The sequence below is a fragment of the Notothenia rossii genome (genome assembly GCF_949606895.1).
Source record: "Notothenia rossii genome assembly, chromosome: 7".
Classification (NCBI taxonomy): Eukaryota; Metazoa; Chordata; class Actinopteri; order Perciformes; family Nototheniidae; genus Notothenia; species Notothenia rossii.
The window spans coordinates 77008535-77028554 of NC_136905.1; the positions used below are offsets into that span (position 1 = coordinate 77008535).

A 20020-nucleotide genomic window follows, 5' to 3' on the forward strand; every position below is an offset into this window, starting at 1 on the left:
CAAGACTATGCAAGGTTTAATCGAAAAAACAACAAAACTTTATATAAAAGTTGTAATCATAAGCCATTATTATGTTATATCTGTCACACACGGGAACAGTGGCCACTTTCAGCAAAGTCTCATTGTCCTGTTTTTTCCCCAATTTGGACGATTACTGCCTCCACTATCACAGCTGCTCAAAGTGTTGATAACCACTAGAGAAAGGTATTCCTCCACTGCACATTCACCCAAATGGAATCACATGTGTGTAGTAGTTATTAACTTTGAGTGACATTTCCAAATCGTATTCCCCTCTGTCTTTCCCCTGACACATTTAATAATTTTCTGCATACATGCCACTTGCTTTAATGGCCATGTTACATTGGCTAACCCCTGTTGAACCTGCAGCTTTAGTCCCCGAACGTGATAATCCTATCCCATCCAATCATGCCAGATTCCAAACAGAATTAAATTATTAAAGGAGCTTACGTTAGAGTCATACGAGGCTTTAAAGGTTTTAGGGCTTTGGCTGTGAACCTACAGAAGGGCACGAGCCATGGGAATGAACAGGGGAGTTTGATACTGCAAAAAGTATTTGCTCAGGGGAGAAAGGAACAAAGAGCAGATTTGGATTTGCATTGATTTATGATGCATGATATATCTTGAAACAAATGCATTTATCCGCTTCTTTTAAGATTTGCTCTTGCCTTACTGAAGCTGCCAGAGAAGTTAGCTCACCCTATTGGCAGATTCTTTCATTTATGTTAATCATAAAAAGAATTCACGACTCGACTGCCAGCTTAAATGGTTCATACGCATGCAGACATTTTATTTTTTGCAGTGTCTGGGAAAACACAGGAAGCTCTGCTCTCTTTATAGTCCGAACCCTCCGTCTTCACCTCGCAAAATAGCCCTGTCAGAACCAGTTACCAGAATTTATGACTGTGTCAGAGCGGAGCAGCGGCCGGATCTGCGCTCCCGTCTAATTTGACCTACGGAGAAAGAGGAAATAGATAGAAGAGACCCTAGGGGCTGGCTATTAACGCTGGTAAAGTTTGTGAGTCTATTGACTGGGGTTGGCTCTACCTGGCATTGCATCAACAAAGATGAGAAGACCGTAAAATGTGGAGTGTGCAGGAGAAAAAAAATAAACAAGGTAATCTGTCTTTTGATAATTCTAGTGTATTTGGGTAAAACGACAGGGGAGAAAGGTGAATGACGATGGAAGTGATAGAATTTAAAAAAGGGTCCAAAAATAATCTTGCAAAGTGTAGCAATTCCTACGCGGCCTACAGAGACTCACAATCAAGGCTGTGTTAAAACCTGGCACGGTAAAACAAGGATTTAAAGTGCTTAAAGTCTTAAAAAGTAACAGTGTGAAGCCAGTTAAAGAGGCCTGCCTTGGAAACCTGTCAACATGGGGTTTGAAAAATCATTTAAGCGCTGGGTTAGAAGATACACAATAATTACATTGTTAACTTTTGTCCCGCTTTGTGCCGCCGCAGTTTAGCATGAACACAATCAAATCCCTTGCAGCATATGTGGCAGCATACAACAGCATTGGCTTTGGCTGTCAAAGACTCAGGCCTGTTCAATGGGCTGGAGACACGCCCCTCTCCCCACCTCCCATCTGATGGCTCAATAGAGAGGTGCACTTTGACCTCTAGGCCCTGCCCCTCTATAACGGAGCAGGCTTGGAGCACCACAGTTGTCTGGGGAAGAAGCACAAAGCTCTGGCACATCGCCCTGATGGAATTTAATTTCCAATTTTACCAATGAGCCGCACATCCTAGTAACCGTGTCATTTAGTTTCAACAAACGTACCGTTCAGTTCTCCGTGTTGCATTTCAAAAGACTTACAAAGCATGTAAGATAGAAGCGAATATCTTAACAACCTTTAGCGTGCTGATGGGAAAACATATACTCAGAAGACATTAGTGCACAGCTAGTGTAAAGCTGGATAATCTGAGGATTTGTCTGATTTAAACTTATAGGAGTTATATTTATACAACTATGTACTATACACTTTGCTGTTAATCTCTTTCAAAACTACAAGCATTTTTCCCACGATTATACAAGCCACTGAAATGTTTTCGCTGGGAAGCTGAAAAAAAATAACAGTATATATAGATGACATAAATATTATAATACAATATTACAAACATATATAAACAGATTTAAGAAACAGGCTGAATCAAGGAGAGGTCACGGTTAAAGGTGGCTTGTTCTTGGACAACTTTAGGCTCCATATGCCTTACATAATACTTTCCTTTGAGTTAAAGCAGGTGAAAAAGCATTAAAACTGAAAACAAAGCCGAGTTACTGAGTGACTTATTTTCACCACTTTCTATGCAGCACCTGTCATTGAAAGGTCCTTAAAAAGTCCTTTACGCAAAGAAAATACTGCTCAATATAAAGCAATTGGATCTGGTGAGACTATATATATACTGTATATCCTATTTCACACATGTTTTAGCCCTGTACATGAGACTCAACCCCTTGTTGAAAGTGATGTATTCAAGGAACAACGAGGAACACAGTGCATCCTCAGAAAGGCCACTTTAAGGCACTCCAGAAAGAAGGTGGGTAATGGACCCTAATGGTCCGCTCAGTAAGTAACTTTCCCTCACACTGATCTGAAGGCACTCAGAGTCAACAACACACTGTGCTGAATGGAGAGGACTCACTTCTGCTGCAGCATGGATCAGTTAGTGAGTCACTTAAAGCCACACACACTGTCCCAGCCCTGAGGGACGCCTGACAAATCATCCCATCACCAATCTTTAAAAAATCTGACACGGTGCACTTCATTCAGAAATTAACCATGCCTGTCAAATAAAAAATGATCTTGTCATTTCCATACGGCTGCCAGAGGAAGACAGCTTCACCTTGAGGACCCTGCTGGAGGAATAGAGTCTTTAGAAGGCCATTGTCAGGCTGTCAGGACTCTGGAAGCCCCCCGTCTTCCTCCAGCCCTGCAAGATGAACTCATCACAGGAAGATGGGAGGAGGGGCGATGAGGGCAGGGACACGGCGACACTGAATGCACCGCAGAAAATGTCTTCTATGACAACAGATCGCTTTCTGTCTAACACAATGACGATTCAATCTGCAGCCGTGTTTGAATACTTAATACAAACTGATCTTTAGGTATCTTTTCGCCTAAAGTGACCAACCATGAGTTGGAGTCTGAAAAAATAAAGCATCTAGTGAACAAAAAATGCAATCTATGTTTCCTGCAGCTTCCACAGCACTTTTCGAATAATGTCAGAAATAATCCCAGATGGCAGAACATTTGAGCAGCAGCCGTCTTGTCTTTAAGGACAAAGACAGAAGAGCAAAAGGGTCATCTACAGAAAGGAATGAATAATCAAGACGCCACACAGTGCACAGTGTGACTGACAGGTGCTCTCTGGGAAAGGCAGTGCACAAACACTCACAACAGGATCTAAATCATAACCATGTTAAAAATGAGGTGACAATGTAATGGTCTTAGGCACATCACTCAACCTAATTTGACTTGATTTTCAGCCTGTGCATTTACTGATGAGTTTTGAAGAAATACTTTTTAAATGATTGAGCACCATTGCCAACATGTCCTTCACTTCCATTGTTCTGGACTCATTTCCTGCAGGGTGGTGGAGCTTGGGCTAGCAGAGGTTGAGAAGTCGGGGTGGGTGAAGCCGTTACCCCTGACCCCTCTGAAGCCAGGCCATGTCGGGGGCTTGTCTGTCACCCAGCACCCCGATTCTATTGAGGGTGACCTCCGTTCACCTCCCTCAAGGCCAACAGCGGCCACAGGGTGTATGGATGACTGGAGAGGGGGGGGTTGGGGTAACATCTCGATAAATACACCGAAGGAATGTCTCAATAACTGCCACCTCCAGTCTTACATCTTCATCAATTTGAGACATGATGCATGTGCAGGAATTTGTTAAAGAAACGCTGTTGCTAATACAGTGATTTGTAGTTATTAGACTCTGAAACACATATATCTAAAAAACGAGAAGATTTTCTTTATGTAAGATTAAGCTTTAAGCTAAAATCGTGTCACTTAAACATTGCATAAGGATGTCTGAAGCTACAGCAATGTTAAGTAAAGTTAAGGCACTTAGAAGCATTAAGTATGCAAGTTATAAAAAAGCAAAATGTACTGAAAGTTAGTTAAAAGTCCCAGTTTTGCATGTCCGCAAATTCAGTTAGTTATTTATTTAAAGAACGTTTATTACTTGGTGATTTAGGAAAAACTGACCCCTTGACCCTTATCCATACCAAAAATAAGACAAGTAAATTTAGGGGGACCATGTGTTTCTGCATGAAGAGCAACAAGGAAGTTGAGAGTCTGATTGTGTGCAGAAAAGCAAATGATAATGAAATTAAAACATATTGACATAGCAGCAGTAACAAAGATCTCTCCGAATCGATTCGACCACCAAGCTGACATACAGAAACAAATGTATAATGTCCCAATCGGTTGGACACCAAAATACTTTATGGCACCATTAGAGTGCCATCACTTTCAGCATGGGTGGCCACAGTGGGAACTAAACCCACAGTACAGTCGGTGCTAGGCTCGACCCGCTGAGCTATACAGAGCGGGAAATGTACAGGAATTTGTTTCGGCGGCTTGGTGACAACTTAGTGTCAGAGCTCACACTGACAACACCGTTACAAGGCCAACTGGACCTCACGTACGCTGTAAAGGCTTACCGTGGATAGTCAGCTATATCGCTGGCTAATTATACATGTAACGTCCCATAGGATAGCATGTGTGTATGAAATAGCTACTGCTGCAGAGAGAAATAAATAAGCACTCTTGAGACATTATGCTGACATTAAAATATCTTAATACTGCATCAGTTATATCTTTATCATGTCCTTTAATGCGTCATTGGTGAGTCATTTTCCATGCTAAAAATACCTCTTTCGGATTAAAGTCAGTGATTTGGTGAACAGATTGAATAAAGGGCTCTGATTGGTCAGTCTGGGATTAATCCAATGCTAACAATGCAGCTGCAAACTTTATCATCAGCAAATTCACGCATACTTCACATGCTAAAAGTTACTGTCAAGGAGCCACTCCAGAGTCCTGAGGGCTGGTGACAGGTGTGTGTGTGTGTGTGTGTGTGTGTGTGTGTGTGTGTGTGTGTGTGTGTGTGTGTGTGTGTGTGTGTGTGTGTGTGTGTGTGTGTGTGTGTGTGTGTGTGTGTGTGTGTGTGTGTGTGTACATTTGTGTGTGTACATTTGTGAGTGAGAGTGGGGACAGAGGGAGGGAGACAACTGCTGTTGGTCTGCTGGGAGCAGATGTTGGAGATCTCTGTAAACTGTTAATAGCTGCAGGATCTCATTACATTTAACTCTTTAAATGCCAAACCTCCACTGGGGAGAAAGCATATCTCAGCGCCCTAACAACCAGCCTGACACACACTCTTTGCTCTGCTGGAGTAAGAAGATGTCTCACTACTTGCTGCTTATTGTCTTTATAAAAGCTTAACCTGACTCAACAGTGCAAACGTGTTTTGAATGCAAACAGACCAATGTTTGCACTAAAAGTGTGTAAAAATAAATACGGGTATTTCTCTCCCCTCATCAATATTTAATTAAGATCATGTAAGGAATAGATAGAAGGCAGAAAAAGACACATGACGCTGGCAGGTTTTACAACTCCGGGCATCATTTTTGAACTTATACATCATTATGTTTCAGTTTATTTTGAACCAAAACACACGTTTTGACTGTTTGAATTCCGATGTTCTTACCGCACTAAATTGGTCTTTTAATCCCGCAGCTTAGGGCCATTAAACGAACACAAAAGTAAACCAAACCCTGTTACTTTAAGCAGTGCCATTCCACATGAGAGCCCAGTGTTTAGAGTGAATCCGATGACAAAACCGAGTACAACAGCTGTTTGCAGCACTGCATTACTGTCAACATCCAGCTATCACGCGAACACGCATCTCAGTACCTCTCTGTCTCCAGCACAGCAGTTTGACCCCTTCAATTTGTTTAGCTCAGTTTAGCCAGGGCTAAGAGCTTCCTGAGTCCTGCTGGGGGCATCCATCCCCGCGGTGCGTTCACTGACCTTTATTTTCCGTGAGAAGATTTCAGAGCATGAGGGCTCTTTCAGTCCTTTGCTTCACACTTCTCCAGTTATAGCAATTCAGGCAGGGAGCATTGCAACACTCTCACTGATCTACTGATAGACACACAGCAGCTCCACTGGACGAGCGGGGGATTAAGATGCCTTGCTTAAAGGAACCGATGGTCGCTCAACTCATTTTTTTGGAATCTCAATTTGAGTCTCTATATCACATCCCTGATCTTCTAACCTTTAAGTGCTAACATGTTTGAAGGTCTCTCACCTTGATGCCTCCCATCCTCTGCTCTCCCTTGAACTCTTTCCCGTTCTTCAGCCAGTGGATGGTGGGCTGCGGGTTTCCCGACGCGGCGCAGCGAAACTTGACTGTGTTGGCGGCAGGAACAGCCAGCAGCTTCTTGTCCATCCGGTCAGCCCGGCTCCAATATGGAGGTTCTGCTGAGAAACACAAAACAGGTTGTTCCGTCAGTCATGGAAAAAAATGTCTATCCTGATATAACACATCATTAAATTGATAGTTTTATTAAGTCCTGACATTTCCCCTGAAATCATTTGATATAACTCTTATCATTGGTGACACATTTTATGTAAAACAACACATGTCCAAGTGAAGCATCAATTTCATTCTCAAGTTTTTCTTTTGTGCCTGTGTCTACTTTTTTTAAGTTGTTGAATTGTATCGTCCTATGACTCTTGTTAAGGGTTTGGGTTTTTTGAAGGGGGTTATTAAAGTTATTGAAACAGAGAAAAGTAGTTTCATATAAGCAAAATCACCAATCATCACATTATTGAATGATTTCATACAAACCTTGAGTCATGTCCCCCTAGTTTATTCTGAAGTCTTTATAAGAAAACTGCAATTCAGTCTAAATCCTGACCCTTTAAATGAGACAATATACAAGTCTCCCCTCCAAAATGTTGCAATTGTTTGGTAGCTGGGAACAAGTCCATTCAATTAACATAGTTATTTGATAGTTCCAAGTTAAAAACGGAGACTTAAAAAGTATTTTTTGTGACTTAAATCTGACTTGCTTTGCGGAGACTTCCCACTTTCTTATTCTCAAAGATCGGCCCCAAGTTTCCACTTTCTGAAATATTCTTAGATCATAGGAATTTTTGGAAATACCCTCCAGGAATTCATAGTTACATGTTTTAGTAATTGCTGAAAGATGGGACAGACGGTACAACTTGCTGCTCTGCCCTGTCTTCAAATTGGTCCATCTTGGATGAGTTATGCACTTCACCAGAACAGATGTGAGGTTGTGGTTTCCTATAGAGGTCTTCCCTCACCGCTCTAATAAACAACACACAGTACCTGCACCCACTTTCCCCCCAATGTCAAGCTCTATTCTCTGAAGAAAAACAGTAAAGATGTGCAAACGGACTAAAACACAGTTTGACGGACGCTGAAAGGACACGGGTGCGTGAAGCGTCAGGCGGACCAAACAAAGCTTATGATCGTCTTCCCCCGATAACAATGCAAGAGTTCATTTGAATCGCCCGATCCTGAGAGTTTGGAAACCTGTCAGGGCGATTTATTGAGTCGTATTGAGAAGGAGGCGGACAAAGAGAGTGTAGCGAGTCAGAGAGGCCTATTGTTGCCGAGGTGTGGGTGAGGGCACTGAGGCGTGGCTCACTCACTCTCTTTATTGGTCTGTGTGGACAAAGGCTGAGGAGGTGGCTGACCGGTCATCAGATGTCTCTTTTACTTTTCTGAATGCAGGAGCACTAGAGAGGAGCTAATTACCATCTCAATGTCTGCGCTTCTCTGTGTGTGTGTGTGTGTGTGTGTGTGTGTGTGTGTGTGTGTGTGTGTGTGTGTGTGTGTGTGTTCCTCTGAGTCTGTGTGTGTGTGTGCTCCTCTGAGTCTGTGTTTGTGTGTGCTCCTCTGAGTCTGTGTGTTTGTGTGGGTGTCCTCTGAGTCTGTGTGTTTGTGTGTGCTCCTCTGAGTCTGTGTGTTTGTGTGTGCTCCTCTGAGTCTGTGTGTTTGTGTGTGCTCCTCTGAGTCTGTGTGTTATCAGACTTCGGGTCAAACGAGACTTAAAAAGTAATTCTCACCCTCCAGCAACACATTTATCTCATCAGCTCAACTCAGGTGAGATGTCGATCAGAGAGGTGTCGCCTTTAGAATAAAACCCCAGTGTGGATGGACTTTGAAGAACAGCAGGCTATTCTCATGCACTGTTTGTTTCTATACCAAGGGGGGGGGGGGGGGAATGCATGGTAATTGGTGTTTCTGAAATACCTGTAAAATAGAAAGCAAAGAGAGAGTGTCTGCAACTTATGTGGTTATTTTAAGACTTTTTTTTTTACTCAACCTCTTCCGTTGTTATTTTTACCCAAAATCTGATTCATGTTACTTTGCACACTTTGGCGGTTATTTTAAAGCCAAACATAGAACAGTCTTTTACATAACGTTGCCACATTGGCAGTGACCAAAAACTTTGAATTATACTTCATGTCATTTAGCCACTTCAGCAGTTTCGTTTATCCAAACTAAGATATACATTTCACGTAACTTTGCAACATGGGTGATGATTTAAACAGCAATCACAATGTTTTCCTAAACCTAACCAAGCAAAAGCCAAGACAGAAAAGACTGAATGCATGTATCTGAAGAATTTGACAATTGTTGCTGCAAATTCTTAAAAGAACGCATGAAAAACAAGGATTGGCTTTTCGTTTGATACCAGTGTGTGTCTGTTTATAATATTGCTTTGGGTGTTCTGATATATTTCTGACACACACTTCTTTGGCAGCTGCCATCAAACTTTGGCGTCCTCTTCACAGAGTAATTACAACCAGACCAGGAGAAAGAGATATTCAGCGATGAAAGACACAGACGTATCTTCTTAGAGAGCAAACAAACAGAACGTTTACTTACACTATTGAACTGACGGTAAACTGTGTGTTTACAAACTGTAATGAAGCGTCTGAGCACGCTCCCTGTTTGAGTTAGAGACTCCCCAGCTCGCTAGGGCAAACGCTTTCAACGTGCAACGCTCATACACACTGCCTCCACCTTAAAAGGGAAATATCTGTAAGATTTCATTACTTCTCTCTCTCTCTCTCTCTGTGTCTGCTGTCTCGGCGTATTTGGAGCGACACTCTGCGCAGCGTGGGACAACCCTCCAAGGAGTCTGAACACATTGTTTTCTTGGCATGATAATCAGCCACACACACACTCTCAGGCAAACACAAACACACTGGGTTTTTAAACAGTCTCTCTCCTGATGTGTGGTCCTCCTCTCCCCCTCCCTCCCCCTCCCTCCTCCTGCTTCTGCTCCTGAACTCAGCTGGGCCTGAAAACACCGTCATGAGGACTTTTCCTGTCTGGATTCATTCCTTCGTTATGGATTCATCCCGAAAAACACACACGATTTGTTTATTCGCTGACCCTTAAGTGCTAAGTGCTGAGTTACTGCGCAAGATCACATGCACATGCTGTTAAGTAGTCTTTGTCTTTTTTGGCAATATAGTTGTGCTAAAAGTGTTTTTTCTCTGTTTAGAGCTAATGCTGTCGTTCTTCTTTTCAATTCTTTTTTTTTTTTTATCCTTCTACAAGGAAAAAGCTATTTGATATGATTTAAAACAAAGCTGGAATTCACTGATGTTCATCTTTTTGTCTTTAGGGCATCTAAAACTGATTATGTTTTTACATTAGGACCCTTATTCAGGAACTTTGCAATGCAACACAGTAGGGCTGCTCAATTATCGTATTTTAATCGCGATTACGATTATGGCTGGCAACGATTACGAAAACAACGTAATTGAAATAAAACGATTATTTTGTTATTATTACTTTTTTTTTTTTTTTTTTTTTAAATAATTGTTTTTCTTTTTCTGGTTTTTCAGTTGAATTATACTTAAAGTTCAGGGTAATCAACTGTTAAAAACATACTGTTCACATTTTCTTTCTCCAATAAATGGATGTTTTCAAAGTTAATGAATAATCGCAATTACAATTATTGACCCAAATAATCGAGATTATGATTTTTGCCATAATCGAGCAGCCCTACAACACAGTGCAAATGCAGCCTTTTCCTTCAACAAAAATAAGTCGTATTTGAATTAAAATGCGTTTTTGATTTGCTGTGAAGTCCTGCTCTGTGCGCTCAGCCACACAGGAATCCCATCCCGTGTCTAATTGGCAGGCTGGTATTTCCTCAGCAGAGGGGGAGTGGGATCTCCTCTGTGGGGACGGGGGGAGACCAGATACCCTCTCAAACCCTACAGGGACGGGGTCAGAAGATAACCCTGCCCTGCATGGGTATGTAATCATCGTAGTGGAAAGTGCTTTAGCGTAACTTCTTCCCTCAGCAGTTACAGTGTCATGTCCAGCTGCCAGCTGCAAAGTTAACTGAGGAGAAGGATCTCTCCGGGAGCCTAAAAATACACGACTGTGTGCTGTTTGTTTAGTTTACACCTTCTCACACGCTAACACACACACTTACACACACATCCAATACATATGTCACCCGGGGTAAAAGTATTGAATTACATCTACATCATTGGAACACATTTAAATGGAATTTGATGAGAAGCTATGCCACTGGCAAAACCAGAGATTGCTACTCTTTGGTGGGGATACTGAAATATTTCTAAAGTGTTTTCTTCTTGCAAGATAGGGATAAACTATTGCATTACAATCTGGCATATTCCTCCTGTTATTGTCTGTCACTTTGTGTACTCTCTAATGCAGATCCAGATGCTGATTCTAAACACTTTGTATTATTGAAATAACAACTTGATGATTTTGACATTACAGGGAATAAGCTGTTGAGTTTTTGTTAACAGAATAGAGTTCATTGTCTTTGTTTTTGGACTAAGCTTTGCAGTTACACACTCACACACACTCACACACACATCCGATACATATGTCACAGGAGGAAAAAGTATTCAATGACATCTACCAGAATTGTGAGCCTCATCAATTATATTTTGGTAGTGTTAGTGGATTTGAGATAAAAAGGATCTGACTATCAATCTTTATGCCTTACCTACTTTCTCTTCAAATTTAAAGAAGATACCATAACTTTTTTTGACATCCTGTACCTGCTTGCAAGAAGGTCACCTTTCCAGTTTTTTTGTCTGTTTTTTTAGCAGGTTATCTCAAAATTGTAACACATTGAAATGGAATTTGATGACCACTGGCCAAACCAGAGATTGCTACTCTTTGGTGGGGATACTGAAATATATATTCTTGCAAGATAGGGATAAACTATTGCATTACAATCTGGCATATTCATCCTGTTATTATCTATCACTTTGTGTACTCTAATGCAGATCCAGATGCTGATTCTAAACACTTTGTATTATTGAAATAACAACTTGAGGGGACATAACAGGGAATAAGCTGTGAGCACTTAGAGTTTTTGTTAACAGAATAGAGTTCATTGTCTTTGTTTTTGTTTTTGGACTAAGCTTTGCAGTTACAAGTGATCACACACCAACAGACACACTTACTCACTCATCCAATACATACAGTTGATGCCTAAATTATTAGCCTCCCAGGAGTTATGGAACATTTCCCTAAAATTCTTCCCAATGTTTCCAGCATTGATAAAACCTGATATAATCAAACATTCACCAGTGCCATTTCGTAGCTTTTGATATATTTTGGAAAATAAAATAGGTTTTTAGGCTTGCTATATATCAAATATAGTGAAAAATGGGTTGTTCAAAAATATTAGCCCCCAGGCCATTAATAGTCAATAGTCTACCCTTTCTGAGCCACAACTGAGAACAACCTCTTGTATGATTTATACTTTCTCTTCAAAGTTAAAGAAGATACCATAATTATTTTTACCTACCTTCTTGCAAAAAGGTGTCACTTTCAGTTTCTTTGTTTGTTTAGCAGGTTATCTCAAAATTGTAACACATTGAAATGGGATTTGATGACCACTCGCCAAACCAGAGATTGCTACTCTTTGGTGGGGATACTGAAAGATTTCTAAAGTGTTTTCTTCTTGCAAGATAGGGATAAACTATTGCATTACAATCTGGCATATTCATCCTGTTATTATCTGTCACTTTGTGTACTCTAATGCAGATCCAGATGCTGATTCTAAACACTTTGTATTATTGAAATAACAACTTGAGGGGACATTACAGGGAATAAGCTGTGAGCACTTAGAGTTTTGTTAACAGAATAGAGTTCATTGTCTTTGTTTTTGGACTAAGCTTTGCAGTTACAAGTGATCACACACACAACCCCTGCAGCTCTCTATCACTCTCCCTCTGACTCCTGGCTCTGTGTTTCGGGTCGGAGGAGCGTGACTTTGGCTTTCTATCAGCCCAACTCCAGTGCAGCAGCAATTAGCTGGAGCGGGACACACTGCGGAGCGGATCGCCACGGCACAAAGTCCCTTCAGCGCTCAGACACCGATCCAGAGAAAAGTAGGAGGAGGAGGAAAGGTGGGGGGTGGGGGTCTAATTGTGTAATTGTATAATTTGCCCTCACTGACGCCTGCGAGCACACGGGCAGATTTCATTACAGATTACACTGGGGCTCTTTGAAGGCCTGCTGCCCCCGAGGGCCTGCAGGGACCCAAGGCAAACAGAGCTGGAGGAATGGCGGCTAGGAGCAGCGTAGCGTGGCCCGGCGTCCGGCTCTCTGCTCTCCTGCCAGGGTAAACAAGGAGGCTGCATAGCTCAGGAGCACAGCACAGATTAGGCTCTGTTAACATTCCTCCCCCCCCCCGACACACACACACACACACACACACACACACACACACACACACACACACACACACACACACACACACACACACACACACACACACACACACACACACACACACACACACACACACACACACACACACACACACACACACACACACACACACACACACACACACACACACACACACGTTTGTACCCTGCTTTTCATACTGCGAAAGATACTCACTTTAATAACTCATATGTGCTTTTATTTGCTCATCTGACAGCTCTACATTTGGTCTTAAAACCTGGACCGAATGGTGACTTAGGATTTTTTCAAACTAAATATTTGTATTTGTTAAAATGGCTGTTACCAAAGTAGACTTCATGGGAGTTTCCTTGCTTGGGGATGTCCTAATCAGTAATGATTTACACACTTTAAGATGGCATAACTTGCACTAACTTTGACCTTATTTGTGTGATTTCTGCAGCCGATATCAACGTCACAGTTTGGTTCAAACTTCACAGTTAGTCCTGCTAAACCTTGCCTTTACCTAAATAGAAAATATACACACACCACAGACATGGCTGCTATTGTTCTGGAAATTAAAGACAATTCTAGTGTAAAATTGGCCGATAATCTGATTTGTGCAAAGGAATTAACTTTGTCCACTTGGCAGGCATCTATCCTCCCTTCTCTGCTTTTTGCCAGAAGACCATCGGGGGAGAGAGCTGAGGGGCTTCTGGAGGACGGTGGAGAATGAGCTCATGACTGCAGCAGCTTTCTTGTCTTTCTTTCTTTCTATCTGTTTGTCTCTGCTTTGAGGACAGTCAGCTGTGGCCAGCAGCATCATTTCATCTGGCAGCTACATTGACTCAACTTCTCAAATCTTCTCTTCCTTATTTCCGTCTTCTCTCTTCTTTCCCCCTGTCTCGCTGTCAATCTGCAAATGTTTTCCATCCCAACTCCCTCATTAATAGCCTGACTCTGTCACCATGCCAACATCTTTATTAACGTCCTCTCTGCATGTGGATGTGGAGGTTCTTCCGCTCACCGACAGGGACTCTCCGCCTGACTGTGCGTTTCGTCACATGGATCCTTCCTGCTATAGCCGGCTAATTAGCGGTGGCTTAGCGCACATTAAGCAGCGATAGGGGTTTAACGTTTCTGGGCTAATCCCTCTCCTTTTGGCTAGGAAATCGGAGCCTTGTATGTCATGAGGTAGACTTACATGCAGAGATTAAGTCTGGCAGTCTGAGGCTATTTACCGGCATTCAGGATGTCTGCAGTAAGCTCTGCCACTGCTGCCACTTCGGCCCATTTAGAAAACACTTCAGGCTTTCACCATGAATTGAAGCTGCGCATTAAAACACAATCAGGTTTTACATTGCAGGTGCAAAGCTTGTCCGCAGCGACTTTCAGTACAGCAACGGGAAGTGTTTTGCGTTGTAACTAAAGCTTTTTCTGCTGCTTTCTTCTATAATCTCCTTGCATCTCCTTATAGAAAACGGCAATGCTGTATGAATATAAAGATTACATGTCCAATTCTCCAATATCCAATGCGAGCAAAAGCAGGGATTTTAGACTCGTAAAATAAGAGGATTATTATAATAAAGGTGATTACTTATACATCATATTTTTGCCCATTTTATTTTATTTAGTTTGTCCAGAAATGAGGAGAGAGATTGGGGATTAATACAAGAGTTTTCCAGCTGCTCTTGCAATTTTATAAAAAGGTACAACTACATGTAGCTAAACCTAATGCAGCCCAATAGAACAGTCCTTCCTCTAGGAGGTTATAATGTGCAGTTGTCCCATAATTTGCTAGAAACAAAAACTGCTTTTTTCTCTCGCCAGTCGATACTTTGACAGCTTTTAATGATTGAAGTTGGATGACAAAAGGTTGGGTGAAACACTAATGACGCCCCGGCGGCTTTTGGGCTGTTTAATAATCAAAGCGTGTGTCTGTTTTATTTTGAGTTCAATGTGACAACATTTGGTTTGGTCGAAACGTTTACAAAGAGGCTTTGATTTCGCTTGGGCCTGTCGCACCGTCACCAAAACAGTTCCACATTTTGCCTCTGGCACCAATTTTGACAAGCAGTTAAGTTGGACTGGGATTCAGTTCAAGATATGATTGACTATCTGATACCGCCTGCATGGTTTTGGGTGTTTTTTACTGACTTGCAGTTCACTGTCACGATGTGGACTGGTCTAATGCAAACAGTGAGAGTAAAGTTAAGCATTTTTCAACGGTATAAACATGAATGAAATCTAACTTTCTATTTTCTGCAGGTTTTAGAGATTATGTGTCAGGCTCTATTGTTTCACACTTATCCTTTCTTTCATTACTTTCTTTTCCTCGTCTGTGTCTGACTGTCTCTCCGCTCACCTTCCTCTGTCTCCCTCCATATGCCACAACAAAGGCAGCACAGTGATGCGTCTGGCTGGTCGAGAGCCCTCTGAAGGGCGGAGACGCTTTGAGTCTCTATGGAGTCATGCTAGCTGACAGAACAGAGTGTGTAAAGCGGGCGCAGCCAGAAGAAGCCATCGCTCATTGTTCTTTGTTCACCTGCACCTGAACTCAGCACGTCTCCGAATGCCAAAACAGCTCACATCACAACAGTGAGTGTTAAACTGCAGCAGAAACACCGGCTTTTGATCTGTGTGATAGTGGCTTTCGGTATAGTGCTCTGGGGAGAGGCTTGAATACGAGCAAAGTGAGCGGTTATGAGAGCCATATAATTCCAATTACAGATATAAAAACCCAGATCACACTCATAGAAATCTAATCAGTTGCATAAATCCAATGATTGTCACGTAATTTCCAATAAAAGCTCCCTTCTAAGCCATTTATTTTGCTCCTACAGACAACATCTTTTATCACGGTGACAAGTGAAACTCTATAATGCAGATTCACTGTGGACGACATAAACACACAAGAGGACTGTGGAACTACAGCAAATACTCGGCTGCACTTTTCAACCAATTCATCATGTAATAAGGTTTGTTAATAAATAGGATTTGCCACACAATAATCCTTAATTGAAAGATATAGAGACTTGATAAGGAGTTTGTGAACGTTTGTGAGAACCACCTGGGGTGAGGTTTTAGGTTGTGTGAAAAAACGTCTTTCAAACATTAAAACTATCAAAGATTAGAGGGTACACTTCAGTTATTTAAAAAAAAAAATCTAATTACAGTTCAGTATACAATAAGTACATTAGCGTCCTTTTTCAAGTCATGCTGGTTGCCATTGCTTTGTTAAACTTATGTTTTATATCTGATGTTTGTACTGCTAAGTAACTTTTGTCTACGTAAAAAACTAAACGCAATCTGCAATTTTAACTGTGGTTTGATGATTATTAGTTTAGTGATTTAACCACATAGCCTTTAACATTAATAAAGGCCATATAAGGATACAATAATTATTTCTATAGCCTTTATTTAAAATCTATACTTCTTAATGTTCCCATAAAGTTGTATAATAATGTCTAAATAGTAATAAAGTTGTATGATAATGTGTAACTCCCCTCACTCTGACCCTCACAGCAGTTCACAGCTCCGGGTCACTCAGCTGTGTGTGGCAACAGGTGCTGCTCATTAGGCTTAACGACATAGTGGTGCTGCCTTAATGCAACTCAGGTTGTATTCCGCACATTAGAAAAACACATTAATGCTCAATGTTTAAGTCCTAAGAATACTGTAGCTACGGGACAAAACTACTGGAGGATGCTTTGTTCTGCTTTCAGAAATGTAGAAGGACTGTAAGTTTCTTTTATTTTTACATTTCAATGGCATGTTTTCAAAAAACAGCATAGCAGTCAATAAAAAAGTCAAACTAAAATATTTATAAATCAGCCTAGATCACAATTAAAAAGGGTAAGGTATTCAAAAAACAGCAGCTCGTATTGAGGTCTCATAGGTGGTTACAAATATGGAACATTAGTTTGATGATTTGGTAGAAAAAAGTTTGGTAGAAAATAATATGAAGATTTATACAGATATCAGTTAAAGTTATTTGATTTTGTTTTGTTTTGTTGTTTATCATAAGCATACGAGTCCTAAAATATCTCTTTCGGCATGAAAAGTTTCAAATTAGTGCCATTCTGCTGACACTGAATGGCAATTTCACTAAAAGGATGTAGGCTAATGAAAAAAAAAAATGTAATTAAGAATTCACCATTTTCATTACCTGTATCTTCTGAGTCTTCGTCATAGTCTTCATCATCACCGGATGAGAGTGAATCTTAAAATAAAAGAGAAATAGAGCCGATTTAATATTTCATTTTCAAAAAAGAAAGTTGAACAAATGTTATTTTGGATCTGTACTAAATCATCTGGACAAGTTTCTCATTCTTCAGACTAATTGAACTATGTCAGCCATCAGATAACACAAAAAGTACATCTGGAAAGCTTGTAGCCCATTGCGAGAGGAAAATAGCAAGGGGGAAAACAAAGCATGAATTGTGTGCCTGTTAAATGCTCAGTGGAGAATAAAGAGTGTGGGTTCACCACAAGTTAATACACACACATACGCATGAATGCATTTTAAAACTGACCTGCTCAATGAGAAACTCATGAATGAGTCTACAGTTCTCTGCAGTGTGGCGACTTGCTCAGAGATTACAAACAAAATATTTCCACAGACGCTAGAAATGAAACACACTGGTGTGTGTTCACGTGTGCAGACGCACATACAAAAACAACCCTTTCTGTCTTTGCAACACACTCTGGAGCTAACTCTTGCTAACAGTAAGTGTGTCCGATGACCTCTAATTATTCTCCAGACGCAGATACAAAACAGATTCACAAATTTTCACGGCTGTGTTGTAATTATTTTTCAATCTGACCTCAAGTTTTCTGGTTCAGCTCCACGGGTCTGGTTAATGAGAGCCAGCTGCTACCTCGACAACCCCGTTAGCTTAAGCTGCTCCTGAAATGCCTGACTAGAAGCTTTTAGTTTCTATTATTTGACACCTCAATTCAACACTCCAGTCACAGCAGTAGAAGCTAGTTAGACTTCACATTACAGTCTGGGTGAGCTTCATTATTGCAAAACAAACCAAAAAGTATTCTGGCTCACAAAATAGAGCTAATAGATGAGTGATTTATGATATTATTGAAATCTGAACACTCAGACATGCTAGCAGCTACAGGAGGCTGTTGTTTAGCGTGTTGGCATGCTAATAGTTGCTAATTAGCACTAAACACAGGCAAAGTTAGAATATTAGCTTATATAAACTTGATTGTACAAATAAAGAGTAAAGCACTAAAAATGTGAATTATAACAACTCAACTAAAGTGAACAGTTCTTAGACATCTATAACTAATTTTATTAGCACACTAGGATATTTGCTTTGGCTGAAGCTAATCTACACCCATATGTAAACAACATATTTAACAAAGCTATTAGGTCCCTACAAAACCTCTAACCAAAGTTACTCATTTCAATACACTACATTTTACATATAAAATACAAATAAAACATCTTTCAGTCCCTCACAATACAGCCCTCTTTCTTCCAACATGTGTACCGTGTGTGTTTGTTTTTGAGAACAATATTAGCTTGCATATCTGGACTGCCTGGAAGCCGTCCATGTGTTACATCTGATACCGTTTCTAAATATCTGACACCTTACTTAAATATTTGAGGGACAACAAAACAGTCCATGTGTATTTTAGATGAAGCCGAGGCTCTGTGTTTGAAGTAGGGCAAGAGAACAACAGGATATTGCCAACAAAGACTACTGTTTAAAGTCTGAGCCTTACAAGTAGGCCTACTGAATATTAAAATGATATTCACTTGCTCTGTGGTTTTTCTCCTGAAACATGCTAAGCTGGAAGCACATCAAGTTATCTCACCTCACCTCAATGAGAGATTTGTTTTTACTCTTGTTTAAAAAAAAGAAAAATCTGATTTATGAGCTGAACATATAAGGTTGGGGTATCTTCCTTTATAAGTCAGTGGTGTTGGGGACTGGGAGTGTGTTTGCATGTGTTGTCCTGCAGTGTTGATACTGTTTGATATGTGGGTCCAGGAAGAGAAGAAGAAGAAGCTGTCCACCTCTGATCAGTCCTGGAAAAGGCAATTTTCTCCTAAACTTGCAGCCAAACACGTGTGTGTGTGTGTGTGTGTGTGTGTGTGTGTGTGTGTGTGTGTGTGTGTGTGTGTGTGTGTGTGTGTGTGTGTGTGGATGGGGGGCAAACTCTCATTTCTTGCAACCCCATCTGTTTTCAATCATGAAATGTTTCGAGCTAATTGCTTTCTAATTAGCTGTCAATAACAGGCTCAGCTGGTGTCCATGAGTTTTACGGGAATGAAACACCGACTTTCAAGCTACTGCTCGCTCCTTTTTGACCCCCACACCCCTCTCCGACACAAGCTCTGTTTGCATCACACACTTGTTTAAGACGTCACTCATCTTCTCACCCTATAATGAATTTCACCTTTGACTGTGCATCATGAGGGGGAATCAAAACTTGGCTTGGTGTTAGCTGGTGCAAAGCTGTGCCTGTGTGTGTGTGTGTGTGTGTGTGTGTGTGTGTGTGTGTGTGTGTGTGTGTGTGTGTGTGTGTGTGTGTGTGTGTGTGTGTAGCTTGGCAGACAGCTAACGGGGAGTTGAAACCGAGAAGGAGGAGAAAATAATCGAACTTTCCTCTTGAGCAAAGTTTTCACCGTCTTTCTTCGAGTCAGTATAAAAAGCTGTCATGTCTAGACAACACTGCTGTAATTGTTCCACTGTGTTTATTGACAGGAAATACTTTGATTCTTAGCTGTCTCTCAGACGGGCAGAAAAACCTGGGGCAGGTCGGTTTTCTGAGAGATCCAGGGTGCAGCCAAAGTGCCTGTTTCTATTGGAGCCCTGCTACTGACTCGAGTATCTGTGTATGTCCTTGGCGTTATGTCTTATTTAACAGGCATATTTCTGAACATGTGATTTGCAGATCTTACATCTTGTTCCTCATTGCATAGAGATAATGTCTATATCTTTAGTTAAATCTTATTTATTAGGACTTCTAGAGGCCCGTAATAAGGTCAAACGCGGACAATCGGGTTGCTCCCATCAGTGGTTTTCCAAAGGATGGTACAGTGAAGTCAACAACTTTGTTCCTTATCTTTACATTAGACTGTTTCCATGCCACAAAGGGACAATCGTTTATGTAGAAACTCTCGGGATTGGCATTTAGGCATCACAGGATGACATTTTTCGGCAGAATCTGGCTCAAATAAATGACAAAAGTATCTTGATTGTCTTAATAATAAAGCAAGT

At 41.0% G+C, this 20020-nt stretch overlaps 2 protein-coding genes across 10 annotated transcripts in view; one reads left to right on the forward strand and one right to left on the reverse strand.

Annotated features, from left to right (window-relative positions):
• Nucleotides 1-20020, forward strand: part of cfd (complement factor D (adipsin)) — a 217072-nt gene that overhangs the window by 26910 nt on the left and 170142 nt on the right. The gene's annotated exons all lie outside the window — the stretch shown is intronic.
• fgfr3 (fibroblast growth factor receptor 3) overlaps nt 1-20020 on the reverse strand; it is a 70312-nt gene that overhangs the window by 25677 nt on the left and 24615 nt on the right. For 7 of the 9 annotated variants that reach the window (XM_079692292.1, XM_079692287.1, XM_079692288.1 and 4 more), the window contains exons 4-5: nt 16930-16995; nt 6342-6514 (exon numbers count right to left, since the gene is read on the reverse strand). In XM_079692292.1, coding sequence (XP_079548418.1) covers nt 6342-6514; nt 16930-16995 — 239 coding nt within the window. The remainder of the gene's footprint in view (nt 1-6341; nt 6515-16929; nt 16996-20020) is intronic. The other 2 variants (XM_079692291.1, XM_079692290.1) reach the window with 2 other exon arrangements.